Genomic DNA, 27,443 nt, shown 5'->3' on the forward strand with positions numbered 1-27,443 from the left:
TCCTTTAGGATAGAGAGAGCTCCCAGGCAGGGATCTTGTGGGAGGTGTGTGTTTGGGGCTGTATGGGTTAATCTTCTGGTTTGTGTATGGTGGCTCTGCAGTGGCACCTAATTAGGCCAAGTGAATGACTGTCTCTGGAGACCTTGGAGACAGGAGGGATAGGGAACAAGGTCTCCACTCGTGGTGGCTATTGGCTGCCACGGGCTGGTAAGTGAAGAGTATAGGCTGTGGCCCTTCCACATCTAAAGAAGCATTTGCAATGCTGTAGACTTCCCGACTCCAAGGCTCCCAGAGCTGGGCCTTCCCTCCCACCGCTGGGTGCTGTGGGCCCTACCCCCCATTACAGTTGTCCCCTTCTGCAGGAAGCCAGTGAACATGACGAAAGCCACGGTCAACTACCGCCAGGAGAAGACTCACATGATGAGCGCCGTGGACCGCAGCTTCACAGATCAGAGTACTCTGCAGGAAGATGAGCGGCTGGGTCTGTCCTTTATGGATGCTCCTGGCTATAGTCCTCGTGGTAAGTACTGGCCCTCCCAACCCCCAGGCTCACAGGTCACAGGACAGAGTCCTGGCAAGGCCATCCTACCTCCTGCATATCAACATTGGCTCAGAAGTCCAGAGAATACACAGGATGTGTTGGCACTGTGCTTAGAGGGGCTGAGAGCCTCAGTGGAGGTGATGGGTACACTGTCACCTCTTATTGGGCACCTGCTGTTTGCCAGTTCAGGATCCAGTAGCTGGGGGCAAGGTGTGGAGACAACCAGCCTGGAGTCATGCAGACTCGACTGGCCTCTGGAATCTCTTCTTTATAAGTATGTTGTGCGACCTAGGGCAAGTTGCTTCATTAGGCTCTCTAGACATCTGTTTCTCCACAAAGAAGGTTAGCTCTGCTGGTCGGCCAGTTTCCCACAGGGCGGCTATGATGTCCAAATGAGCTATCATTTGTAAATCACTTGGTGCTGTGTGTCCCGATTGCCCGAGCAAAGCGAGTCAGCTGCTGACAGCCCTTAGCTGCTCTCATTTTTCATCTTTTTTTAAACTTTATTTAGTGTTGATTTACACAAAAGGAAATAGGGAATGCCACCGAAACCCTCTTTACGCCTGAAGTTGTAACTGTACGGAGTACCAGTGAACCACTGGCATTCAACCCAGCCCTGTAGCAGTGTGCTGCTTCCAGCTACCCCCTGCCACCCTCTCGTATAAAGACTCCCCTGAAATTTGTATTCGCAGTTATCTGGACTTTTTTTTTTCCTCAAAAGATTTATTTATTTTTATTTTATGTGTCTGTATGTGTGTATGTGCATCCTGTGATTGCAGTACCTAAGAAGGACAGTAGGGGGCGATGGAACCCTGGGAGTTGGTGTAGGTGCTGGGAGTGGAATCTGGGTCCTCTTCAAAAGCAGCCTGTTCTTGGACTGAGAGGTAGTCCAGTAGCAGAGTGCTTACCTAGCTCATAGGAGGCCCTGGGTTCAAACCTTAGCACCGCCCAAAAGAATACACCATCACCAAAGGAGCAGTGAACTCTTGACATCTGAGCCATCTCTCCAGTGTAGCTATCCTTCTATCTGGCCTTTCAAGGCCAGTTATACCACACATACATATTCCCTGAAGAGCACAGTGTATAATTTTACTCATTTTCTAGCTTTATAAGAGAATGCCATGTTCTCATATTGGCCCATGTAGATGTCTTTGACTTGCCCTGGTTCATTCACTGTTGTCTGATGTATAGTTTTCCACCGAGTGACTACGACACGATTGTGTTTTCGTGACATTCATTTGTTGGCCTTCTGATTCCCCTGTTTCCCGAGGCTGCTTCGAGCTCTGTTAGGCAGGTCTTCAGGCACTCCTGCATGTGGGAGGGTAGAAGCAGACTCACTGGATGATCAAGTGTGTGTTCCTTCAACCTCATCAGACGGGGCTAGGATGGTTCCCAAAGCAGGTGGCTTTGCCCCTTCTGGTGTGAAAGACTGTTGCTGTACATCAGGATTAAAATTCGCCAGCCTCCTTCCCGTTGTGGGGCTGGTTTGTATGGCAGGGTGATTTCCTATAGTTCCCAGTTGCACTTCTCCCCGTGCTAATGAGGCTGAGCTCATTTTCCAGCATGATTGGCATTCTGGCCTCTTCTTCCGTGAAATGCCTGTTCATCTTTCACCTCGTTTTCTGTTAGGTTTTTTTTTTTTTTCCTTTTTCTTTTTTTGGTTGCTTTCTTAGTGGTTTTTAGGAGTTCTTTATGTATTCAGGATAATAATCATTCGCCACATATGAATTGCAAATATCAGTTCCCAGTTTGTAGCCAGTCTTTCTGGGTTATTTATAGCATCTTTGGAGGAATAGGAAAGTCTCTATTTTAATGTTCTCACATTTGTCAGTCATTTCTTCTGTGACTTCTGCTGTCTGTGTCTCCTTAGAATCTTTCTCAGGGGCTGGGAAGATGACTCTGTCCGTAAAGTGCTTGGCCCACAAGCATGAGGACCCAAGTTCAAGCCCTAGAACCTACCTTTAAAAGGCCAGGAAAGGGTTGGAGAGATGGTTCAGCCATTAAAGGCCAGGTACTTGAGGGTCGTTGGTGCTCACTGGCTAGCTAGTGGAGCCTAAGTGGTGAGATCTAGGTCCAGAGAGAGACTTGTCTTGAAAAATAGGGTGGAAAGTGATAAATGAAGACATCCAATGTTGGCCTTTGTCTTCCATATGCATGTCCGTGAGAGCCTGCTCATACATGTGTACCTGCCACAGCCCTGCCCACAGCCCCGCCCACAGCTCTACCACAGCCCCACCCTCAGTTCTGCCCACAGCCCCGCCTACAGCCTTAGAATGTGGGTGCAGGAGCTGTGCAGGCATCCCTCCACACATACACAGAGGCATGCGCGCATCTTTAACCATTTTTTTAAAAACACTTTGTTCCCTCAAACTTCATATCTTCCAATTCATATTTAAATGTTTCTCTGGAATCTATTTTTATGTGTGGTGTGAATTAAGGGTTTTCTTCTATCCACAGGGATAATGAGCAGCTTCCGTATCATTTTCTTTCGTAAAAATTTTGTTTTGATTTCTTTTCTGTGTATATACTGTGGGGTGGGGGAGGGGGCCGGGGAGCTCGAGCCACGGCATTTAGGTGGGTTTGAGGGATCAAAGGCAGAAACATGTGTACATAAAATGTGATATAGTTACAGCTTCTCAAAACTCTCGATAGCGCTGACGGTCTCCAGTGCCCACATGGTAGCTGCCCTGACCCCTATTTCCCAGGGTCACTCTGGACTCCTCAATTAGTTTTTAGGTTCCCTGGGAGAGGAGGAGGTCCATATCACCTACCCCTCCCCCTCCCCCCACCCCTCCCCCTTCCCAACGACACGCAGCGGCAGCAAGGCCGGGGCATATGCCTGTGGGTCCACGAGTGCCGCTGTGGGGTCAGCAGACAACTCACAAGGTGTTTCTCTCCTTTTATTTTGTGGGTCTTGAGGACTGAACTCAGGTCGGCAGACCTGGTGATGGCACCTTGACCCACAGAGCCATCTCCCCAGCTCAAGATGTAAAATCCATGGACATCTTCTTTAAAGGAGCCAGGTCTTCAGACTTGCTGCTTGAGTCACTTTTGATTTTTCAATATATCTGTAAAAATATCGCACATACTTGTGACAGCGACACACTTGGCATTCCATTATAGGGGACTTTGTCTATTTCATGTGCGCTTTCAAGTAGGATGTACACCCATTTTCTGTTTCTTTTGCCTCTGTGAACTCTCACCATTTTACATTGCTTAGTGGTGATTATTAGCCTTCATGTTATTAAAAAAATAGGAAAAAGGAGGGCTGTGGATGTGGCCCCAGGGGTGAAGGGCCCCTGGGATGTGAAGGAAGCTCTTCTTGGTAGAGCATTTCATACACAGGGCAGATGACTCCTCCTGTAGCCCTGGGGAAGGGAAGAGTCACCTTGATTATACAAGGAATTTGAGGCTAGACATACCCAGCTCCATGTAACACACACAAATGCTGGCCCTTCAGAAAGACGAGTGCCAAATCGTGGCTCTGCTACCTCTGACTATGTGACCCCGGCAAGTGATTTCCCCTCTCTTAGCCTCCCTTTCTTCATTTTTTGCTTGTTTGTTTGCTTGTTTATTCATCCGTGAGATAGGTTTCAGGCAGCCCAGGCTGGCCTCAAAGTCCTTGTATAATCCAGGGTGGCTCTTCTCTTCCCATGACTCCAGGTTACAACATCTGGAAAACCTCCAAGGCTGGAGCTGAGGCTTAGAACCCTCGAGCTTCGTCTACTCGCTGTCTGTTGGATAGCCTCCCCTTTCTTGTCTTTTCCAGACATTAGAGACCCAGTTTTGGTTTAAAACAGAAAACCACAGTTATTTATTAGATCTTCTCAGGGCCCGTATAGAAGTAGCTTCAGGAGGAATGGTTTACTTTGGCCATTTCACTGGTTTTAGTCCCTCCGTGTGCAGTGGAGAAGAACCTTGCACACCAGACCACTGGGAGCAGAGGTGTTGCCTGCCCATGCTGGCTTGCTCCCTCTTTCTCCTCGCCAGGACCCCGGCCCGTCTCCACCCGGTCCTCCTCCCAGCACCGGGTTTTTTAGGCATACGCTTCTGTGCCTGGCTTTTTATGTGGAGATCAAGCCTCCAAGGCAGGCACTTTACACTTGGAGCCCTCCCCTCAATCCCTGGGTAACAACAACCAACCTGCTGGTGGGTGAGCATGTTGGTCCTTGGGGCATAGCTTGGAATGGGGTGGGAAGTGATTCTCTAATCCCACAGCAAAGAGAATGGGGACTTGGCTTCTCCAAGCCCAGGAAACCAGGTCATGGCATGGGACCCCATCCTTCCTGGTGGTCCTATTTGTAGAATATCTCGCGTTGTTCTAGGACTCAGCTGTAAGGTGCCTGGATTTGGCTTTGACTTCATATCAGGGTTTCAGCCTGGCCCTTGGTCATCAGAAATAGACTACACCTATGTGCCTACTGATCATGTGGGCTGATTGGGCTCTGTAGATGAGCTGTCAATCTCCTGTCACTCTTGTTTGGGTCTCTTCCTACCTGGTGATCACTTAGTGAGCCATTGGCTCTGTGTCCACCACAACCCTCTGAGCTTCCAGACTCCTTGGTGGTCTGAGTTCTTTGAATTAGCAGAAATCTTTTGTGTATGCCCATGTGTGTACACATACATACGTATGTATGTATGTATGTATGTATGTATCTCTGTGTATACATGTGCATGTGTATCTGTGTGCATGTGTATATTTGCTTGTGTATATGTGTACGTTATATTTGTGTATATGCATGTATGTGTATTTATGTGTGTGATGTGTGTATATTTGCATTTGGAAGCAAGACATGCTGGAATCCCTGAGAGATCTTACAGGGAAGACACCTACTTATTTTTGTTTACATCAGAATTGGACAGAATTGGCGTCTGCCTTTAAATACAGATCTCCTCCTCTCTTTATCTAGCTAGTGTGTGTTTGTGTGTATATAAGTGTTCATATGTGCCGTTCTATGTTCATGTAAGCCTGAAAATGTATATGTATGGATAAATGTTCACATGTGCCTGTACACATATATGTAAGCACTCACATGTGTGGAAATGTCCATGTGTACATGTATGTGTGTAAATGTTCATGTGTGCATGCACGTGTGTGTGTGTGTGTGTTTGTGTGTGCACACACATCTTGCATATTTACTATACTTACCACTATGACATGAATCCTGTCTTCTCTCTTTGGATCTCAGCTTCCCCGTCTGTAAGATTAAAGGTGTAGAGCGTCTGTCTACATGATGAACTGGTAACTCATTAGTTCTTGGGCTAGCCAGCAGAGCTCAGGATCAAACACAGGAGACAGTTGTTCTGTGTTAAATTGGATACTCTTTAGGACAAAGGCTGCTGAGAGGAGTATGGCAAAGTAAGGAAGACCCTGCCATGGCCTTGAGGTCCTGCCTGGAAGCAGTTTGCAAACGTTGGCATAAGATGCTGAGAGGTGGCCTCCCTGATCTGGCTGGGTTCTGGGGAGTGGCCTGGACACCTTGTTATTATTTTCTCTGTGAGTCCCTGAGGAGGAGCATAGGTCCACACTGGAGACGGCCTCCAGGGGGTCATTTTGGCTGAGATGTGGAGGCTATGTATGAGTTCTTGGGGCATAAAGGCGAGGAGAGGAAGGGAATTGAGGGATCCGCACATGGGAGGCCCAGGGAGGGAAGAACAGACACCTGCTAGAGATTCCCACATGATCCCCGCCAGGCCAGACCAGTGAGAGATGTGAAGGACAGGTCTCCAGTCAGCCATGTGGCCTTTGCTGAGAGGAGGCAGGTGACACACAGCGAGGGAAGCTCCTGGTAGGAGAAACAATGGCTGCTTTCCTCAGTCTTAGGCCTGAGCTCCCGAACCAGGGTGGGGTGTTCTTGGGGATGCAGATTCTAAGTGCTAGGGAGGGAGTGTGTCTGCCTGGCAGGGTCTGGGGATCGTGGAGGCCCCTTGTCTGGGCCACTGCCTTGGCTGACAATAGAAATGTTGGCTCAGGAGAAACCGTCTATTCAGGTGCCTGGCGTTGCTGGTAGAGGGGTGGCTGTGCAAGCTAATTTTGCATTGCTCATCTTTGGGGGTAAATTGCTGAGAGTTGCCAATGTTCCAGATTGTTCCTTGGAGGCGGGGGTAGCATGTCCAGGGCTCTGTGAATGCTGCCTGTGCAGGTTGAACAGTGAAACCTGGCAGGGTGGTGTGACGTTGTCATGGGATCACAGGGTGATGGAGCCACGAGGACCCTATGGGTCACCTCAGTTGACCTGCTTATCTTGGAGATGAGAAACCTAAGATACAGAAAGGGATACTTGTAGGTGCTCATGCAGGGTGGTCTTGCTAAGCTTGACTCTAAGGAATGACCCAGCCAACCCTCCATGTTGGCTGTGCTCCCTGGCTCTAGGGGCCTCTAGCCTGAGTAGGCATCTGTGTGAGAGCCCCTTTCCCTTCTTGCAGGAGACCAGCGAAGTGGTGGTGTCACTGAGGCCAGCAGCCTCCTGGGGGGTTCTCCAAGGCGCCCATGCGGCCGGAAGGGTTCTCCGTATCACACTGGGCAGCTCCACCCTGCAGTCCGCGTGGCTGACCTTCTACAGCACATCAACCAGATGAAGACAGCCGAGGGCTACGGCTTCAAGCAGGAATACGAGGTGGGCCTGGCCCACTCTCTTCACTGTGGAAGAAACTCTCAGGCCCACCCTGGCTACATCCGTACCCCGACAGTCCCCAAGGCAACCTAACACTTTGACCTTGACTCTGACCTCTACTTCAAGCTCAGACTGTCTGGCTGTTCACTTTTCTGTCTCATCTCCACCCCGATCACGAGTCTTATCCTGTCTCTGGTTGGAGCCACATCAATGCTGACCTTGACCTGACCCCCTGACATTAACTCCTGACCTTCATCTGATCGGATTCCAGCCACCCTCTTCTGGACACAGACAGCACTACCTCCACTTAAACTTAATCTCAGCCTTAATCTTGATCGTTTAATCTTTCCTCTCTTCCCAGTTCAAACTCAGGGTTCTGTATCCTAACCTGTGAACTCTGATCTCCCTTTGGCTCATCTTTCCCTTCGCTCCACACACACCTGGCCCTTATGGTCATTCTTCTTATGGGGAGGGGTCCCGAGAGTCTTGGGGGTCTCTCTCTCCCACTGACTACCACTTTCCGTTTGGCAGAGTTTCTTTGAGGGCTGGGACGCCACCAAGAAGAAAGACAAGCTCAAGGGCGGCCGACAGGAGCCAGTGTCTGCCTGTGAGTTCCGGGAAAGGGGCCGTGTGGAAGGGGGAGCATGGCCAGCACATGCTTGTTTGTAGTCTTGTCCTCAGAGACATGGCGCCCTGGCCGTTGTGATGATGGTACCGTACATGGCAGTATAGTGTCTTAGAAGTGAGGGAACAAGTTTGGGGGGTTGAGACCTCAGCTAAAGGTCATACGGTAAATTGCTGCTTCTTTTCCTAAACTCCATACTCAGATTCTAACCCTTGGCCCATCCTCACGCTGCTCAGAGTTCATTGGTGAGCTCTGAGCCCTTATAAAGGTCACCTGGTCATTCCTACTTGACACTTGCCCTAGTCTCCAGGAGATCTCCTCCAGGCTGTGTGGCACAGCGTGCCCTGCTGCTCTGTTCACAGATGATCGACACCATGTGAAACTACACCCGATGCTGGCAGACCCTGATGCTGACTACATCTCTGCCAACTACATAGACGTGAGTGCCTGGACCCCTGCTCCTTCTGCTTATCTGTCCCTGTCCCCACCAGGCTAGGCAGGGCAGAGATACCAGAGAATAAATGAGGATCCGAATGGCTGAGTTGCGTTTGGTACCAGGGAACTCAGAGGTGGGGAGCCGAGGATGGGTGCTGGCCTTCAGGAAAGCATCCTGAGTGTTGCGCTTGCCAGAGGTAGAACAAGGTCTGGGGGCAGACAGGGAGGCTGAGGGATGGGAGGAGCTGCCTCCACAAGGGGCCGAGAGATTGGAGGAGGGATTCTTCTGGTTTCCATAGTGAAGCTGAAGAGGTTATGCAGGGCTAGCCGTAAAGGCCTTGGGTGTCAGGCTAAGGACTTGGGCCAGCTCCCAGGGCCATCGGGAAATTGTTTGAGTGTTTGACTTTGATTGCAGTGGTCCTTCACATCTAGCAAGGTGCGTTTACTGAGCACATACTGTGTGCCAGGCACAGCGATTAAACACTTTACATGCAATCTTACATTTCATATAACCTTATCACCCTCAGGAGAGGAAGCTGGGGCTCAGAGAGGTGAAGCTATCAGTTCTTGGTCACACAGTTAGAGTGGTAGAGAAAAGACTCAAAGCCCCAGCTTGGCTGTCCCCACAGTCTCCGCTGCTGGCTGTCCCAACATTGGATCTGGTTGGCCTGAGGGGGAGGGACTAAGAGAAGGCAGGTTTCCCAGGGGAGCATGGAGGGTGTTGATGGGAACTGGGGGCAAGGCCTAGGGCCTTGACTGCATTCTGGGCAGCAAGCGGAAATTGGGAGAGCATCCTTTAATTGTGCAGGAAATGCATTCTGCTGAGCACCTGGGCACCAGGGCTAGAAACGAGAACACGTGACCATTATTATTATTATTATTATTTAAATGATACATAGATTCTACTAGGGGAGACAGATTAACACTGAAAGAAACATGCAAGGAAATTCATTTCAGATTAGCTGGGAGCACATAGGCAAGAAGAAAGGTGTCACATAGCCAGATAGTGGCAAAGCCAGGGCTGGCTTGGGAGTCTGTGTGGAGGAAGCAGTGTGGTTGCAGAGGAAGGGGAAGGATACTCAGGTATGAACAGGGAAGTCAAAGGTCAGGGAGGCAGCCACAGTTTCCCAGGGCTGAGGTCATCAGGATCTCTGGAGATGTCTCTTTTCTCCCTCTTCTCCCTCCTCAATCTTCCTCCTGGAGTTGCACACGCCACCTGTGTTTCCCAGAACCCTTTGCCTTCTCCCTGCCTCCATCCTGCTCCTTGCCTGGGGTAAAAGCCAAGCCTGGCCTCACAGGCTTGGGTGGCATAGGGGACAGTGGACCTTTCTCATAGTGGTTCCACCTGGTTGGTTTCTCTCGGGGCCCTGGCAGGGACATGCCCATCCCTCCCTCTCTCTGGCCACCTGTCTCTGTTCGCCTGCCAGCTCACTCACCCTTTCTGGCCTCTCCTGTGCCCGCCCACCTCCACTCACCTCTGGCCTAACATCTGTCTCTTTTGCTTTGTTCTGTTTCCCTCACTGGAATCATTAAGATTCGGATAAACCGACAAGTAAGTATGTCTCCCTCCTCCACCACCTCCTCCTTGTCCTCCTCCCCTGCTCCTCCTCTTCTTCCTCCTCTTCCTCCTCCTCCTGTCTGGTGAACTGGCTGTGTCCTGGGCTCTCTCACAGGCTACGGCTGGCTGTCTCTCTCTTTCTCTCTCTCCCTCCTTCCCTTCTCCTGGCACCAAACACGAACCACTCATTCCAGCAGCCTGCCAGGGGCTCCCACGGCTGAAGACTTTGTCTCCCCACTGGGACGTATTCCTTTACACCTTCAGCTCTCTCCACAAAAGTAGCTATGTTGGGGTGCTGGTCACTGCTGTCACCTTTGTCACCCTATTTAGCCACTTTCTGTGAGTTTCACTACCTCTGCCTTTCTGCAGAGCCCTTGGTATGTGTAGTGGGGAGGCTGCCCTCTGTAGCCTCATCTCCATTGCTGAGAGGCTGAGGCCTGGGTCAGTCTTCTTTAAGCTCAGCTCCCTAGTGTTCAAATCCCTTCGTGGTCAGTTTGCTTAAAACTTAACCCCAATCATTTTGCCCTCCACTTAGCCCTGATTTGAATGTACTCCCCCCCCAAACAAAACAAAACACATTTGTTTGAATATCAGTTTAAAAGTTGTAATATCTCCTGCTCTTTTTGGGAATCAAAAAGGACTGAGGACAACTCAGTTAGTGGAGTGCTGGCCAAGTGTGAATGAAGGCCTGGGTTTGAGACCCAGCATCATGTAAAAACTGGGTGTGATGGTGCAGCCCTTTAATCCCAGCACTGGGAGGCAGAGGCAGGTGGATCTCTGCATAGGAGGTCAGCCTGGTCTACAGATCAAGTTCCAAGGGCTATGTAGAGAGATTTGTCTCAAAAAATAAACAAACAAAACAAAATATAAAAAAGAAAGGAAGGAAGGAAGAAAGGAAGGAAGGAAGGAAGGAAGGAAGAAAGAAAGAAAGAGAGAAAGAAAGAAAGAAAGAAAGAAAGAAAGAAATTCAAGGTCATCCTCAGCTATGTAATAACTTGTCTTAAAATAAATTAAAAAGAGAAAGAAAGATATAAAGAAAGGAAAAACCCTAATTAATTTAGCCATCTTATTTATAGTCATCATCATTAATTTTGCTTTTTTGAGATGGAGTCTCACTTTGTAGCTAGGCTGGCTTGGAACTTACTATGTTGCTGAGACTAGACTCGAACTCACAGCCATCTTTTGCCTCAGCCCCCCGAGGGCTAGGATTATATTTCAAACTATTTAATGACTGGCTGGTATTCTTTGCTGTTTTGTGGGTACATTTTCCATTCTGTCTCCTTTTAAAAAGATATTTCTCTCTTTTTTCTTTTTCTTTTAATCATTGCTAGAATTCTGCTCATTATCAGACTTCCAGACAACATGGAGAGACTAACACAAGAAGTGACGGTTCCCCCCAGTCACATTTGGCAGGGACAGCCAATTATCCCAGATGTGCCCCTTATTCTGAGTACAGCCACACAGCTGGTTTGTAAAATTCTCACATGTAAAAGGCCTATTAGGTTCGCAAAAGACAGCGGATGTGCTGAGTCCTAGCTCCCCCTGTGGGTGGTGGTGAATAGGGGCCCTTATTGGCTTTAGAATTTCTGGTTCCTGTGGTGACCCACTTACTTGCCTTCGACTCTCACCCATTTGGTTCCCTCTGTCAGACCTGTAAGAAACACCTGTAAGGTCTCACTGGGCTTAACGCTGACTCAAATGCCAGGGAGCAATCCTGTCGCCGCCGGCACCTGCAGAGAGTGCCAGGCACCTAGACTGCGTTGTTTAATTGTGGAAGGGATCTTTTGCAGATGATAATATTAGTCTGAAAAAGGTAAAATGTGGTGTAAGGTCACAAACCGGCATTATCATTCCACTCTTCCCCAGCACCACCCACGCAGACTCCAGCAAGGGCTTAGCTCTGTGGTTCTCACACCGGCGATGCTTCTTGGGGTATGAAGTCCAGGCATCCCGGGTGCCACTCCCTAAAGTGGATCTGTACAAGGCCATCTGCTCCTTTTATTTCAAGATATGCTCATTTCAAACTTGTATTTGCTGTAGGGGTTTGGGGATGACGGAGTTGTTACATGCTTTTCTTGCACGTGTGAGGACCCGAGTTCAATTCCCAGAACCCATGTAGGGGGTTCATGCTTGTAACCCCAGCACTGGTGAGGTAAAGCCAAGTGGCTCTTCCGGGCTGACCAGCCAGCTTAGCCTAATAGCAAGTGTCATGCCAAAGAGAGACCCTGTCTCCAAGGAGGTGGACAGCTGTCCTGAGAATGGTACTTGAAGTTATTGCCTGGTTTTAAACATGTGCACACATGTACCCTCCCTGCAAGTGCAACACCCCCCACCTGCACATGTGTACATACATACACATGAACATACATATATGTGCATAGCAAAACCTCTATTTGTGTCCTTTGTGTGATAACTTTAAGAGGGGAGGAACTTAATCCTGTGGGCTGTCATCTGACCGCCACGCACATGCAGTGGCACTTGTCCACGTACATGCTCCTCCCTACACACAAAGTAAATTAAAAAATGTAATAATTTTTTTTAAATGAACATGTAGAAACTGTGTGTTCATATGCTTGCTTCAATTAGGGCTGTGTGGGAGTGGAGAGGGGCAAGGTGGTTAGAGCACTGGCCGCTCTCCCAGGGGCTCTGAGTTCAACCCACAGGCGGCTCACAACCATCTCTAGTTCCAGTTCTAGGGAATCTGACGCCCTCTTCTGGCCGCCACAGTTCCTGCATGCACACGGTGCACATGAACGCATGCACATACATTATAAATAATAAAAGAAAACAAATAGGCCTGCATGAGGACAAAGTCAGTTGGATGACCCTGAGCCGGACTTCGCCAAAATGTAACTTTCAAACAAAAGAAGACTAGGCTCCTGGGAAGGGCCCTGGGGGAGGGGTGGATCCTGGGAAGGGACCTGGGGGAGGGGTGGAGGTGCGGGGCTCTGGATCTGATGATGAACTTGTGTTGGGGTGGAGCTTAGGCAAATTGGGTTTGCTGGGAGCAGGGGCCCAAGTAGTTCAGGGTGACCTGTTTCAAGCTCAATTACTTGCTAGGCCTGGTGAGCTGGTCCCTCTGACCTGCTGCGGAGGTAGCTGCTTGGGTCTTGGATAGACATCTGTCCTGAGGGCAGAGAGAGGTTTTTCCTAGGTTTTCATAGTTTGTCACTTTGGAGGGGTTTTGGCTTTTCCCAGGGCAACCATGAGGCTGTCCAGCTGTTATCTTCCAGAGGACAATAGAGGCTTAGAAAGAGCCTTGCTGGCTACTCCCCTGTCTGAGGCTCTGCAGTATGGGCACTGCCAAGAAACTGGCCAGAAATGCACACTTCCAGATCCACCCACATCCTCTGAGCCTAAGTGGGTCTCTGACATTATCCCAGGGATTCCTGTGTACCCAGAATGCCAGACTTCCCTCCTGTTGGTGTGGGGACAGAAACGAATTTTATGACATCTAATCATTGGGATCAATGGCATTTGTTTTGTTTTGTTTTGTTTGTGCTGGGATAGAATCCAGGGTCTCCCACACGCTAGGCATGCATGCTACCCATGAACCTCATCCTCAGCCCAGCCAATCAGTTTTAATTGAGTTCCATTCCTCCATTATTGATACCGACTAATAAGTGCTGTCACTTGTTGGAGCCTGCCAACAGGGACCCAGGTCCATTAGAACTCAACACTCAGGAGGTCTCCTCGAGGCCCAGCTGTTTCCCCACCCCACCCCACCCCTGCTTTTGCTGGGATTAAAGGCGTGTGTGCCACTTTTAGTGACCTTTGAGATGTGGTTAAAAATAACAGCTGCTCATTGTCCTGCATAAAGCCTGGCCCGGTGACAATACTTAACCACATTACTGTTTGTGCCCTCACATCCCCGGAAGGGAAATCTTGTCCCGATCTACCGCATGCAAGAGAAGATGGAGGCCAAGAGGAGGAAGGGGAGTTAGCTTGAGGGCTGCTGGGACTGACCCTGGCAGCAGGGCTCCAGGGCCCTTTGGGTTCTGGAAGCCCAGGGGTCCAGAGGACTTACGTGGAGCTGTGTCGAGGGCCAGGGGTGTAGCTTGGTTTTCTCTCACACCTGCCTCTGTTGTACTTGGTAAATTTTGCACACTGGCTTCCTGGCTGGCTCTTGTCACAGAAAGATGCAGCCTTGGGAGGGACTTTGGGGTCATTAGCTTTGGTGCTACCTTTGGGATGGAGATTGAGGTAGCTCTTGGCTTCTCTTTCCTATAAGACAGAACATAATGCTTAGAACAGTATGGGGCCATCACATGACTCTGGAAGCCCACTGATGCTTGGTCTGAGGGCTCTGGGGATGGAAGATAAGGTAGCTCTTGGCTTCTCTTTCATGGGAGATAGACAGTAGCATTCAGAAAAACAAGGGGCCATCACCCGGTCTCAGGAATACTCTTCATTATCAGTAAAACAGATTTAAAATTTTCATCCAATGGCCCAATGTGAAACCCTCTTTAAGCCCCCATGCCAGCCACAAAAGTTCTGGGTAGCTGAGGTCCTTGGGAAGTGTGCCATCCATTCCGAACACCCTGACAGAAACTGGGCATTCTGCCAACCACGGGTTCTCCCATATCTGGGGTTCGCGGTGGATTATGTTTCTGGGACTGTGGGAGCCAGATAGCATCATCCTGGGTTTCATATGTCCCCAAACCACAGTCATGTTGTTAGCAGATACCTCTCCTGCTTTGAGGGCTCACAGAGAGCCATCCTCTCTAGGGTTCCATAACAAGACCCTGGTGTCTTAGCTCCACTTGTCTCTGCTTTGGGACTGGAAGGACAAGGTCACACCCTCATTCAGAGGCATGAGGGTGGGAGTATCTGCAGGATGCCGCTCCTGGAAGAAGTGGGGTGAGAGGGTTGGCTGAATGGACAGATGTCTGCTCCCCCCGACATTCACTGCATCCCATTCTCCTGTTTCAGGGCTACCACAGGTCAAACCACTTCATAGCCACTCAAGGTACCTGGCCCCTCAGCCTGTGGCACCCTCTCATGATCTGGAATGTCGCCTGCCTGCCTTGCTGACCTGCTCAGCTTCCTGTCTGCCTCCCCATCTGTCTGCCTTTCCATTCCCACTGTCTGCCTGGGTCTCTTGCACGCAACTGTAGCCTTTATCCTCTGTCTGTCTGTGCCTCCCAGTATGATCAATCCATCCCAGCAGCCTGGCTGTGTGTATCTCTGTGGTGATGCATGTGCAAGGAAGGGCCCATCCTCACTGTTATGGAACATGCCTCTTGGTCTGACTGGCCCCCCGGGTCCCCTCTAGTCTCGTCTCTTTTCTGCTACTGCCTCTCTCTCCACCTCTCTTGGAGGTTTGCCCCATGGACCAAGGGTCTACTGTCCACACAGTTCTCTAAGCCTTACTCAGCACACCAGGCTCTGCCCTGCAGGCATGAAGCTGTGCTTGGTGGGGTATATTGGGGGTGAGTGAGAAGCCCCCATTGGGGTTGGGTCCTGGGAGCCTCCCAGTAAGGCTTAATGTCACTGGGCATCATGGTATGCTGGCCATAGGGGATCTTGCTCAGGGACAGGCACCATCTGCGCCCCCAGGGCCAAAGCCTGAGATGATCTACGATTTCTGGCGCATGGTGTGGCAGGAACAGTGTGCAAGCATCGTCATGATCACCAAGCTGGTAGAGGTGGGCAGGGTAAGCGGGGCTGGGGGGTTGGGCTGGGAGCAGGGTGGGCCTCATGGTTGGCTAAGAGCCCAGTGAACCCTGTGCTCTGGGGGCCCCAGGTGAAGTGTTCTCGCTACTGGCCTGAGGACTCAGACATGTATGGGGACATCAAGATCACGCTGGTAAAGACAGAGACACTGGCTGAGTATGTGGTGCGCACCTTTGCCCTGGAGCGGGTAAGTCTCCTCTACACCTCTTCCATGTAGAGCCTATATTGCCCCAGTCTGGGAAGCATGAGGGGACGGAGTGGCCAGCAAGCCCTTCTTGCCAGGAGTATGGCTGAGGGATGGGGTGGTGGCTGAGGGATGGGATGGTGACAGTTCCTGCTGGTCTCCAGTGGGCCTCTGATATGATGAAGATCTGATGACCGCCCTGCATTGTTCCTTGCTGTGTGGGACACTGTGCTGTGGGCCCCTTACACACATTGTCTTAGTTCTAGGAAGCCTTGGATACATGTTTACCATTAGATCCATTGTGCAGATGAGAAAAATAAGGGTCAGAGGTTTCCATATTGTATCAGGGTTCACGTTCCCATTTAGTTACTCTGTAAAATCCTCAGAGGAGGGCTAGCAAAATGGCTTAGTGACTGTACAGGCATGCTGACTTTGGTTCCCAGTGCTCTCTTCTGTTTACACGACAACCCAGGGGCAAGGTGGGTGCTGGACAGCATAGCTTTAAGCATCTGGTGGACTCAGTGTGTGCACTTGTTCAGCCTTGGCAGAGGGGATTCACTGGCCCTTCATTTCCTTACCTGTACAATGGACGTTGCTACCAGCCTTGCCAGAGCCTGGCCTACAGCTGGTGTCCCAGTGCGTGCTGCTGGCAGCTGACTGTCACCACTGTGCTTTCCACAGAGAGGTTACTCAGCCCGGCACGAGGTCCGCCAGTTCCACTTCACAGCATGGCCAGAGCACGGTGTCCCCTACCATGCCACGGGGCTGCTGGCCTTCATCCGGCGTGTGAAGGCTTCCACTCCACCTGATGCCGGGCCCATTGTCATTCACTGCAGGTGGGGACACTGGAGATCCCAAGGAGAGGGGCCCAGGTGTGGGGAGCTGGGCTGGAGTGGAGTAGGTTCACAGTCCCTAAGGAGTTCTGGGCTTGGGTCACCCTGCTTGGAGACAGTTGATAGAAGAGAATGTTTCCCCAAGATTCCATGAGCTTTGGCTCTGAGGTTGGTACCCCACAGAGCCCCTTTACCAGAACTGAGGAATCCTGGAACCTGCAACCCCAGTTCCTGTAGCCTGTCCTGGCTCCTCTGCAGGGACTGCTCCCAACTGGCCATATGCCACATGGCTGTCTTTTGCCCTGTGGCCTCCTGGCTTCTCTCTCTCTCTCTCTCTCTCTCTCTCTCTCTCTCTCTCTCTCTCCTTTCCTGTTCAAATCTCATCAAGACTGAATTTTCAAAAAGATTTATTTATGATGTGACTGCTCTATTTGCACATAAGCCTGCATAACACAAGAGGGCATTGGATCCCATTATAGATGGTTGTGAGCCACCATGTGGTTGCTGGGATTTGAACTCAGGACCTCTGGAAGAGCAGTCAGTGCTCTTAACTGCTGAGCCATCTCTCCAGCCCCAAGACAGCATCTTTTAAGGATGAATTCTAATCGTACAGAAAGTCTATAATGCAAAGTGTAATTCATATCATAAACAACGAATGCTTATTAACTGAGCTCCTAGCTTAATCTTCTCAGATTGAGAGATAGAGCACGGGCTTGGGAGATGGCTGGCTGGTGTCTGCTTCCCAAGCCCAAGCAGCTGAGTTTGATCCCCAGCACCTATATAAAAAGTTGGGTGTGGGGCATGATCTTGTAATCTCGTCCCTGGGGAGACAGAAATAGGAAAATCCCTGTCTCTAACTGGCCAGCCTACCTAGCCTAATCAGGAAACCCCAGGACCCAGGGTGAGACCCCGTCTCAGAAGGAACAATGTGTTCCTGAGGAATGACACTTGATGTTGACCTCTGACCTCTGACATGTTTGTATATACACACACACACACACACACACACACACACACACTTGCTATTGACCACACGCACTCACAGGGCCCAGTTCTGGAATGTACCCTGTCCCCTGAACTTTGTGTGAATTATGTCCCCCAATGTGAGGTCCATCCACACAGCATCACATTCCAGGGTGCATCTGTCCACCTTCTGTTGCTAGGCACCAGAAATGATGGTGCTAGAATAGAATGGCAGCTAAGGATGCTCAGAGGTGCGGGTTCTGTGGACTGTGCGTGGGGACAGAATGGCTGTTTGTGAACACTCAGCCCCAGTGAATGCCGCCCAGGTCTTCCAAAGTGCTTGTGTGACTGAGCTGGGTAGTCTTCAGTAAGGTGCTTGTGTGATTGAGCTGGGTAGTCTTCAGAAAGGTGCTTGTGTGATTGAGCTGAGTAGTCTTCAGTAAGGTGCTTGTGTGATTGAGCTGGGTAGTCTTCAGTATGGTGCTTGTGTGATTGAGCTGGGTAGTCTTCAGTATGGTGCTTGTGTGACTGAGCTGGGTAGTCTTCAGTAAGGTGCTTGTGTGATTGAGCTGGGTAGTCTTCAGTAAGGTGCTTGTGTGATTGAGCTGGGTGGTCTTCAGTATGGTGCTTGTGTGATTGAGCTGGGTAGTCTTCAGTAAGGTGCTTGTGTGATTGAGCTGGGTAGTCTTCAGTAACGCTTTAATGCTTCAGTGGCGCCATATTGAAGCTGGAGTCTTGGTGGCATCCTTCTCAACCCTCCACCCTATCCACATCGCTCCCTGTGCTGAGCACACACACCAACGATGGGTCCGACACAGCCCTGCCCTCGCTGTGCTCCTGGGAGAGTTACAGAGACAGCCACATCCCACATCAATAGGGACTCTGTGGCAAGTGTTTAAACAGAAGGAAGCCATATTGCTCTGAGGGTTTGGAAGAGGGCCTGGGAGTGTTGGAAGCTCCATGGGGATGTGGGTGGGCATGAGTCTGTGGGGTTTTGAAGGATATGCAGGAGTCTGGGCTATCCAGGGGAGAGTGTGCTCCTACACTGAGCTCTGAGCATCACTCTCATCCCACTCCCTGAGTTCCTGTTGCTCCCCTGAGGAAGTCACTTCTATGTCCTCCCATCCTTTCCTGCCTTTTCCTTCCCCATGCCTTGTTCTCTGCTCCCCCCCCCCCCGTGTCTCCTTTGCTCCACAGCCCCTCCTTGTCAGAGTGTCCCTAACTCCTGAGTTTTATAGCTATGGCAGACACCCTGGTCCCTGCTTCTTTTCTTCTCCCTGGTCTTGAGCCCCTGCCCCAAGGCTCTGATGTGGCCCTGGCCTTCCCTTCCCCTCAGTGCAGGCACTGGCCGCACAGGCTGCTACATCGTCCTGGATGTGATGCTGGACATGGCTGAGTGTGAGGGGGTCGTGGACATTTACAACTGCGTGAAGACCCTCTGTTCCCGACGGGTCAACATGATCCAGACAGAGGTTCGGACCTGTCCTGTTCCCGACCTCTTCCCTCCATTTAGGTCTCTGTCATGGAGCCCAGAGCTGAAGTAACATATCTTCAGGGCATCCTAGGCCCCTCCTTCCCTGACCATCTCAGATGTGATAGGGGTTGGGTGGTGGTGAGTGGAGGTGGCAGATGGCGGTGGCTCTTAGGTCTCTCTAAACTTCATTTCAGTGTCCTACAGCAAGGGGAGGTAAAGGGGGTCTAGAGTCACATGTACCAGGGTTTGGGTCCTCGCTAGACCTGGGACCTTGCACTGTCCCTTGCCACTCAGATGATCTGCTGGGAACGTTCCTGGGTGCAGTAGAGATGAGCTGAGGTGATGGTTGAACTCAGCCTGGTCTTCTTTGTCCTTCATCTTCTGCAGAGCTTCCAGTCCCCTTATATTCCTGTCTCCTGTTCCAGGAACAATATATCTTCATCCACGATGCAATCTTGGAGGCCTGCCTGTGTGGGGAGACCACCATCCCTGTCAACGAGTTCAAGGCCACCTACAGGGAGATGATCCGCATTGACCCTCAGAGCAATTCCTCCCAGCTTCGGGAAGAGTTCCAGGTAGGGGGATGAGTATGTGTGTACAGATGTGGGGTGTGTGAGTGTGTGTGTAGGTGTGAGGGTATATGTGTAAAGTTGGGTATGTGTATACAGAGGCATGGTTGTGTGTATATATATATATATATATATATATATATATATATATATATATATGAGTGGAGTGAATATGTATGTAAGAGGTATGTGACTTTATATACACATATACACACACATATATACATATATATGTATATGAGTGAGCTGTGTGAGCATATATAGGGTTGGGTGTGTGTATATAGGAGTGGAGTTTGGGGTGTGTGAGTGTGTGTGTGTGTAGGTGTGTGAGTGTGTGTGTAGGTGTGTGAGTGTGTGTGTAGATGTGTGAGTATGTATGTGTAGGTGTGTAAGTATGTGTGTGTAGGTGTGTGAGTATGTGTGTGAAGGTGTGTAAGTATGTGTGTGTAGGTGTGTGAGAGTGTGAGTCCTGGGGGCCTGAGGGTCTGCCTTTCTTCCTCTCCCATTAGTGAGATGACAAATTTGTGCAGCCAAGCAGAGGCACCAGCTTTTTATTTTTATTTCTTAAATGTGGGTTCTGGGGGTTGAACTCTGATCCTCATGCTTGCAAGGCAAATGCTTGAGCAACCGAGCCATCAATCCAATTTGTGCCTCCCTTTTCTAAGAATGCAGTCTCAAGGTAATCCTGCCCCAGCCTAGTGCTGGGATTATAGGCTGGTACGATGATGCCTGGCTTCTGCCTTGGTTCTGGCTTCACACTTGAACCTGCACCTGGCCCGCAGCTGCACCAGGATGCTGTTACTCTTGCTGCCCTGAATGGTCCCAGCAAAACACGAGCCCAGATCCCACACAGCTAGTTAGGTGTCCTGTAACTCACTCTGTAGACCAGGCTGGCCTTGAACTCACAGGAATCATCCTGCCTCTCTGTCTCTACCTCCTGACTGCTGGGACTAAAGGTGTGTGCCACCACCGCTTGGCCCACACATCTATTCTTAAGCCAGGCACTGGGGTTAGAGGAGGAGTCCATGATAGACCCGGATTCTGGTGGTCTGTTTGGGGTGGGGCTAGGCTCATCATGCTGCAGGCTGTTCTCCAAAGGAATCTGTTGATCTCTGGGTACCAGAGACACAGGGGTTCCCTCCACTCCGAGTTTCTAGGTTCCCTCTGCCATATGGCACCTGCTGACTGGCACAGTTTGGAGCCAGCATAGGGTTACCTGGGAAATGTGGCTGGCTGGCGATTCCTGAAGCGGGTATCAGCTTTGGGGATCATGACAGACTTGGGGTCCTGGGAGGGATCCCCAAGAATAAGAGAGAAATTAACTCTTTCGTATCCTAAAACTGAAGGTTTGGTGTAGAGATAGATGTCATAGCCCTGGCTGAGCCTATGTCAGGAGCTCAGGGTTGCATTCTGTCTAGACAGAGCTGTACCTAGGCCTTCTTGGGAAGAGGTGGGACTCAGGCTTGCATCTTTGAGAACGCTGACCATCCAATGCTGACCCTCACTAGGCCGAGCCCTGGTGCACCAGGCTCTTAGTGCCTGCCATGATCTCATTTGCCTTTCTAGGAAGCCCTGTGAAAAAGGCACACCATATTCCCATTTTACAAGTGAGAAAAGTAACTCACTTATCCAAGTCCGCACTGGCTCAGGAAGACAGGCGTTAGTCCCAAAGCTCAATCTAGGCCCTTTGTGGCAGCTTGATTCCCTAACTTCTTTCTCCCTGGGCCTCAGTGTCTCCATCCATAGCCCAGAGTTAATTATCTAACCTAAGGTCCTTTGAGGAGGCCCTGATTGGGCCTGCTCAGTCTCATCTCTCTCTCTGCAGACGCTGAACTCGGTCACACCGCCGCTGGATGTGGAGGAGTGTAGCATCGCCCTACTGCCCCGGAATCGAGACAAGAACCGTAGCATGGATGTGCTGCCGCCAGACCGCTGCCTGCCCTTCCTCATCTCCAGTGATGGGGACCCCAATAACTACATCAATGCAGCACTGACTGACGTGAGAATCCGATACTGCAGTCGCTCTGGAACTCCCCCTCCTGGGAGGGCCCTGGAGTCGATGGAGCATAGCCAAGGCCTCTGGTGGAGGGACATCCCCGCCTCCCTCCCCCTCTCCCCCCCAACCGAGATGCTCATTCAGTGGGACGGGCCCATGAGAGACCTTAGCCCTCTCAGTCTTATACTCTGGACACCCAGTGTTCCATTCCATTTCTGCTATTTCAGTCAGCTTTAGCGAGGGTCTGGATGGTGGGGTTCAGGCAGGGTTGTCTCCAGGACCGGTCCCAGCAGAGCCTGGCATGAGATGAAGGCTTTGGCTGGGGATCCCTGAGGATTTGAGGTCAGGACTTGACACCTGATATTTAGAACCGGAGGAGCCTGTTTTGAGGAGATAGGGCTGTATCTGGCCTACAGTGGTGATTGGATCCCCAGTCCTTATCTAATTGTGACCTGGGGGCCCAGGAACTGGTGAGCAGACCTGTCCCTAGCCCAAGGGTCTTCACCTCCTTGACCAGGCATTGCAAGCAGAGCAGGACATAGGTGCTGGGGCTTGGGACCTTGGGGTGACACCCTTTGAGAAGAGAGCCAGGTCAGGCTCAACGCAACTGGAAGAACTCCACCTAGGGAGGAGAGAGCCCTGTCCCCAAGTTGGTCTGAAGGAGGTAGGGTTTTTGTGGCCTAGTTCCTGGTCCAGAGCCCTTCTGCAGGACAGCACAAGGCACAAGGCACATGGTGAGAGGGACACCTGTCGTTGCCTATGAGCTTCTTGGTGTGAGCTGAAGCTCTGTGTCTGAAGTGACACATGTGAGAGGCTCACAGTCACCATTCCTCAGCCCAGTGCCATCTGTGTGCATGTACTGTGCCCACTGGATTGCTTAGCTGGATGTCTGGGCCTGCTGAAGGATCCTAGGGGGCATCATAGTTTGTCACGGAAGCTTAGGGTTTCATGACATCTTTTCTATCCATGACCTTTCACCTCAGTGTGCTCTCTATGTCCTGGGGGCTGGAGAAGTGACTCCAGTGTCCAGCTAGGAAAGGTCATGGGTGGGAATGGGCTGCTGGTTGGTCTCCCCTGGGTTTCTGAAGCCTTAGATACTTGGTTCCAGCCATGTGTAGTGGGCCTGGCATTCCAGAGGACTGATTTTTAGACACCAATGCGTTGTCTGAGGGAAGGGGTTGGCTGGGGTCCATTTGGGGTGGCCCAGTCTGTAGAAAAGTCTCTGGTCACCCATGTGCGAGTACTGGCTTCTGGGAGGCACTGCTTGGAGCCGTCAAAGGGTCCTTCTGAGTGCCGTTTCCTCTGCAGAGCTACACACGGAGTGCTGCCTTCATCGTGACCCTGCACCCGCTGCAGAGTACCACACCCGACTTTTGGCGGCTGGTCTACGACTACGGGTGCACCTCCATCGTCATGCTGAACCAACTTAACCAGTCCAACTCCGCCTGGGTGAGGCTCGGGGGGCCTCCACTGATGCTGTCCCCAAAGTCATCAGCTTTGCTGTTACACTTCCTCCCAGAGCCTGGCTTTCCTAATCTATAAACAAGGGTTTCATGTGGAACTAACTCAGCTCCCTTTTAACTGAGCACCTGGGACTGTTGTGCACGCTTGATCCCATTTATAGTTGACAGTGGCTTCTGGATAGAGACTGCAGGGGAGAAAAGGAATTAAGACCAACCGAGAAGAGGTGCTTTCTCCAGGGTCACATAGTGGGAGGGGGCAATGCTGTGTTCCCCAACCCACTCAGAATTTCTGCTTCTGCAGTGGTTCCCCCAAACTATCTACCCTGGGACTTTTGAGGTAAAACAAATTCAAGGCTCTTGTTTTCTCTTTGACTTAGAGCAGGCCATGTTACCTCTTTATGCCGAAGCACATATGTGCGTATGTGTGTACCAGAGGGGCCTCCTCTGCTCCTCTCCCATCTCTGGTGCTGTCTATAGAAGCTGAGTGGGGAATGAAGACATGTTTGAGTGTCAGGATCATCTTATCTCTGAGCTGAAGCCAGGCTCAGAGACAGCAAGGAGGAGGCATTGTTGCTTTGGGATAGGTGGAGTGCATGCCTGTCTCTTCCTGGAGGACAGTAGCCATAATGCAGGAGTCCACGCACACATGTATGTGGGATGCAGCTAGCATGTTAGAGGAGGTTTCCAGCCACATAGTCGTGGGGATCACGACGTTGTCTGTGATGAGTTTGTTGTGACCAGTCTGAATGTGCCAGTGCTCTGAGCAGCTGTCCTTGGGTTCTGATGTGTGTGTGTGGTGGAGAGATAGGTCTGCTGCAGGGGAGTCCAGAGCCAGGCACTGAGCCGATCTGGAACCCCCAGAGCTGGCACTGGAGTGGGGACTGGCTCTGTTCCACCCAGCTTCCTCTCTGTGTCCCAGCCCTGCCTGCAGTACTGGCCAGAGCCAGGCCGACAGCAGTATGGGCTCATGGAGGTGGAGTTTGTGTCTGGCACAGCAAACGAGGATTTGGTGTCCCGAGTGTTCCGGGTGCAGAACTCTTCTCGGGTGAGTGTCTCGGCCAAGGGTGGGCGGCCAGGGCTGCCTTTACTGACCTTTCAAGGTCATCGAGGGCTCCTGTGACCTTCGTGCTCATGATTTTCTACCTGGCTGCTGCATCCCCAGCTGCAGGAGGGTCACCTGCTGGTACGGCACTTCCAGTTTCTGCGTTGGTCTGCTTATCGGGACACGCCTGACTCCAGGAAGGCCTTCCTGCACCTGTTGGCTGAGGTGGACAAGTGGCAGGCGGAGAGTGGGGATGGGCGCACCGTGGTGCATTGTCTGTGAGTGCTCCCTGGGAGGGGCTGGGTGGGTGAAGGACAGGAGACTGATGGGGCTCTCAGGGCTAACAGAAAGGAGTCCAGGCTCCAGGGGCTGTCAGAACCCCTCACCCTATGACATTACAGCATGCTTACACTTACTCTTCATTTGTATGTGTGCGTGTGTGAAGAATAGGCATGCACACGGGACAGCCCATGTCTAGATGTCAGAGGACAACTTCATAGAGTTGTTTTCTGTTTCTACCTTTACCCGGGCTCTAGGACTCAAACCCAGGTCACCAGGTTTGTGTGGCAAGTGTCTTTATTCCACTGAGGCATCTTGCTGTCTCTGTATAGCATACTTTAAAAACTTTTAAAAATTACACTTCTTTAATGTGTGTGTGTGTGTGTGTGTGTGTGTGTAGCTCACAGGATAACAGGAACTGCAGGAGTCAGCTCTTTGCTTCCATCATGTAGGTCCTAGGGATTGAACTCAGGCCGTCAGTCTTAGCAGCAAGCACTCTCACTCACTTAGCCCTCCTGTTGGCCCCATGTAGCACACCCCTTATGCCAGCGACATTCTAGTCTTCATGTATGCATGTACACACTCAATGTTCTTTCTCTCTCTAGTGTGTATCCCACTCATTCATTTGCTTATGTGCACCTCCACTCAGAAATGCAGGCCGTCACTCACGCCTGGGTACACTCGCCTCTTTCTCATGAATCTTGTGCTTTGTGAGCCTCCCAGCACCAGCCTGGTTAGTGAGAGACTCGTACAGCAGGAGGCTAGTTAGTCTCCCATTCCCCAGGAGGCTCCTGTTGGGTCACAGGAGCAGAGGGAAGTGGGAGGAGGAAGCTGGGATGCCTGGCCGCTACGGGCTGTGCCTAACGCTTGTGTTTGGCTTGTGTGTCTGCACTGTTGGCTCTGGCTGGTGTTCCCACTTCTCATCTTGCTCTGGGTCTTGTTTGCCTCTGATCTACCCTTCTCTGTCACTTGAAGCGTGGTTGGCTCTTTCCTCTAGGCATCTACAGGCCAGTGCTTCTTGAGGATATCTTGGACACGATACACAGTTCTGGATGCCAGTCTCAACCCTGAACTGTCTTTAACCTTCTGCTCCTAGGTCTAGCTCCTGGGTTCCGCTTCTCATCTCTCATCTCCCTAGCCATGCCTACGTGGCTCTTCAGTGTTACCCCTGCCTTTGGGCTCTCCGACCTTGCCCCTGCCCTTAGATTGCCTAGCTCCACTCCCCACCTCCCCCCCCACCCCAAACCACTTCTGTGTTTCCTTTAGCAACGGGGGTGGCCGCAGTGGCACCTTCTGTGCCTGTGCCACGGTCTTGGAGATGATCCGCTGTCACAGCCTGGTGGATGTTTTCTTTGCTGCCAAAACGCTTCGGAACTACAAGCCCAATATGGTGGAGACCATGGTGAGGAGCCATGTCCCCAGGCACGGCCACTTCAGATCCCCCCAAACAACCCCCCATTGGGTTTCTCAGAACCTATATACTCTTGTCTGGTCCCCAACTTTGGGCCTCCCTTCTAGTCCTGGGTTGTTAGGATGCCTTTCTTATTCCCCTTTTTCTGGAGGGGAGCCCCAGCTCAAGGTGCTCTCTTTCCTCAGGATCAGTACCATTTCTGCTATGACGTGGCCCTGGAGTACCTGGAGGCTCTGGAGTTGAGATAGCAGGCGCCTGACCTGGGGCACCCAGTGAACACCCAGGGCATGGCCCATCATCCCAGACTGATGAGGAGGGCCTGTGGCCCCAACTTTGCTCAGCCATAATTCCACAGGGACAACACTGGAACGGACAGATGCTGCATCATCTTGGTGACCCTCACGGGAAGGCTGCAGGCCAAGGAGAAGCTTTGCAAGACTGTATCAGCCCCACCTCCAGAGGGCCCTGCAGACCTGTGCAGAGAAGCTCGCCTGGGACCAAAATAGCTAGTGCTGGAAAGCCCAGGCCAGGCCCCTCTGCTTCATCACAGTCCTTGGCCAGAAATGAGTGTCTGCAGAGAGCACCCAAGGTTTGCACCCAGTGTGGTCCTTTCTGCACGTGGTGGAGGCTCACTGGGACTTGGCAGGGGCTGAGTCTCAGCTGGCTGAGTCCCCGAGAGTCCTGAAGCTGGAACTCCTCCCTGTCTCGCTGGTGGGACCCGCTGTGCATTCTGCAGCTCCGTTCTCCATCCCACTGCCCCTACAGACCTGGGGTGCTTTGCTCGCTTTCCTCCTGCTTCTGAGCTTTTCCTGCAACAGGACCCGTGCCTCCCTCCTGGGCTCCATCCCTGCCTGGCCCAGTATATGCAGAATGATATACTTCAGCTCCCTCTTCCCTGGCCTTTGGGTCTCCATGGCTCAGTCCTGCTCAGCTTGGGCCTGTGACAATCCACAAGGCTGAATCACAGCCCCTGGGGTTGAGGTCCCTGTGGCTCTTGGTGAAGCTGCCACTGGATCGGGGCAGGCTAGAACAGGGCTGGTGTCAGCTCCTAGAGTACAGAGGAAGAAGGGGTGCTTTGGGATGGAGGACCAGTGCTTTTTTTTTGTTGTTGTTGTTATTTTGTTATTTTTTTGATGGGAGGGTGGGAAGTTCTCTTAATAATGGGGTAGGCCACACCCCCATTTCGTGCCTCAATTTCCCCATCTGTAAACTGTAGATATGACTACTGACCTACCTCACAGGGGGCTGTGGGGAGGTGTAAGGTAATGTTTGTAAAGCGCTTTGTAAATAAATGTGCTCTCTGAATGCCACCCTGTGGCTCTGTGTGTGTGATGGATGCCTGCCCGGGCCAGTGTGGGTCAGAGGCCTAGCTCCTAGGCTTGTTTTGGCTTTTTTATTCACCAAACAGTAGATATATGGACCAGGGCATCACTCAAGAGTCCTCCCGCAGAAGTTGTTCCTGCAACACAGTACTTAACATGAGTACCTTAAGGGAGGACAGGGTTATTCTGGGATACAGCTCAAGGGTACAGTCCACTATAGTGAGTGTTCTCGTTTGGCTTCTGTTGCGATGATAAACACCACGATCAACAGCCATGTGGACAGAAAAGCGTTTATTTCACCTTACAGGTTGCAGTCTATCATGAGTGAAGCCAAGGCAGGAACTCAGAGCAGGACTCGGAGGCAGAAGCCAAGGAGGAGCACTGTTAATTGGCTCACTTCCAGACTCATGTTCAGCATCTTTCTTCCATAGCTCAGGTCCACCAGCCTAGGAATGGTT

At 51.2% G+C, this 27,443-nt stretch overlaps 1 protein-coding gene across 7 annotated transcripts in view; it reads left to right on the forward strand.

Moving 5' to 3' along the window:
* Ptpru (protein tyrosine phosphatase receptor type U) overlaps positions 1-26,967 on the forward strand; it is a 70,938-nt gene extending 43,971 nt beyond the window's left edge. For 2 of the 7 annotated variants that reach the window (XM_021161598.2, XM_021161600.2), the window contains 16 exons: positions 363-520; positions 6,968-7,158; positions 7,687-7,762; positions 8,143-8,219; positions 14,706-14,742; positions 15,333-15,430; positions 15,520-15,636; positions 16,315-16,469; positions 18,766-18,901; positions 19,329-19,478; positions 21,298-21,471; positions 22,777-22,917; positions 23,851-23,976; positions 24,094-24,251; positions 25,519-25,654; positions 25,849-26,967. In XM_021161598.2, the coding sequence (XP_021017257.1) occupies positions 363-520; positions 6,968-7,158; positions 7,687-7,762; positions 8,143-8,219; positions 14,706-14,742; positions 15,333-15,430; positions 15,520-15,636; positions 16,315-16,469; positions 18,766-18,901; positions 19,329-19,478; positions 21,298-21,471; positions 22,777-22,917; positions 23,851-23,976; positions 24,094-24,251; positions 25,519-25,654; positions 25,849-25,911 (1,993 nt within the window). In that variant the 3' untranslated portion in view covers positions 25,912-26,967. Of the gene's footprint in view, positions 1-362; positions 521-6,967; positions 7,159-7,686; positions 7,763-8,142; positions 8,220-9,749; positions 9,768-14,705; positions 14,743-15,293; positions 15,431-15,519; positions 15,637-16,314; positions 16,470-18,765; positions 18,902-19,328; positions 19,479-21,297; positions 21,472-22,776; positions 22,918-23,850; positions 23,977-24,093; positions 24,252-25,518; positions 25,655-25,848 lie in introns of all 7 variants that reach the window. The other 5 variants (XM_029476574.2, XM_029476575.2, XM_029476578.2 and 2 more) reach the window with 5 other exon arrangements.
* The last annotated feature ends 476 nt before the right edge of the window (positions 26,968-27,443 follow it).

Source organism: Mus caroli, unplaced genomic scaffold, assembly GCF_978045245.1.
Source record: "Mus caroli unplaced genomic scaffold, Mus_caroli_1 scaffold_6, whole genome shotgun sequence".
Taxonomy (NCBI): domain Eukaryota; kingdom Metazoa; phylum Chordata; class Mammalia; order Rodentia; family Muridae; genus Mus; species Mus caroli.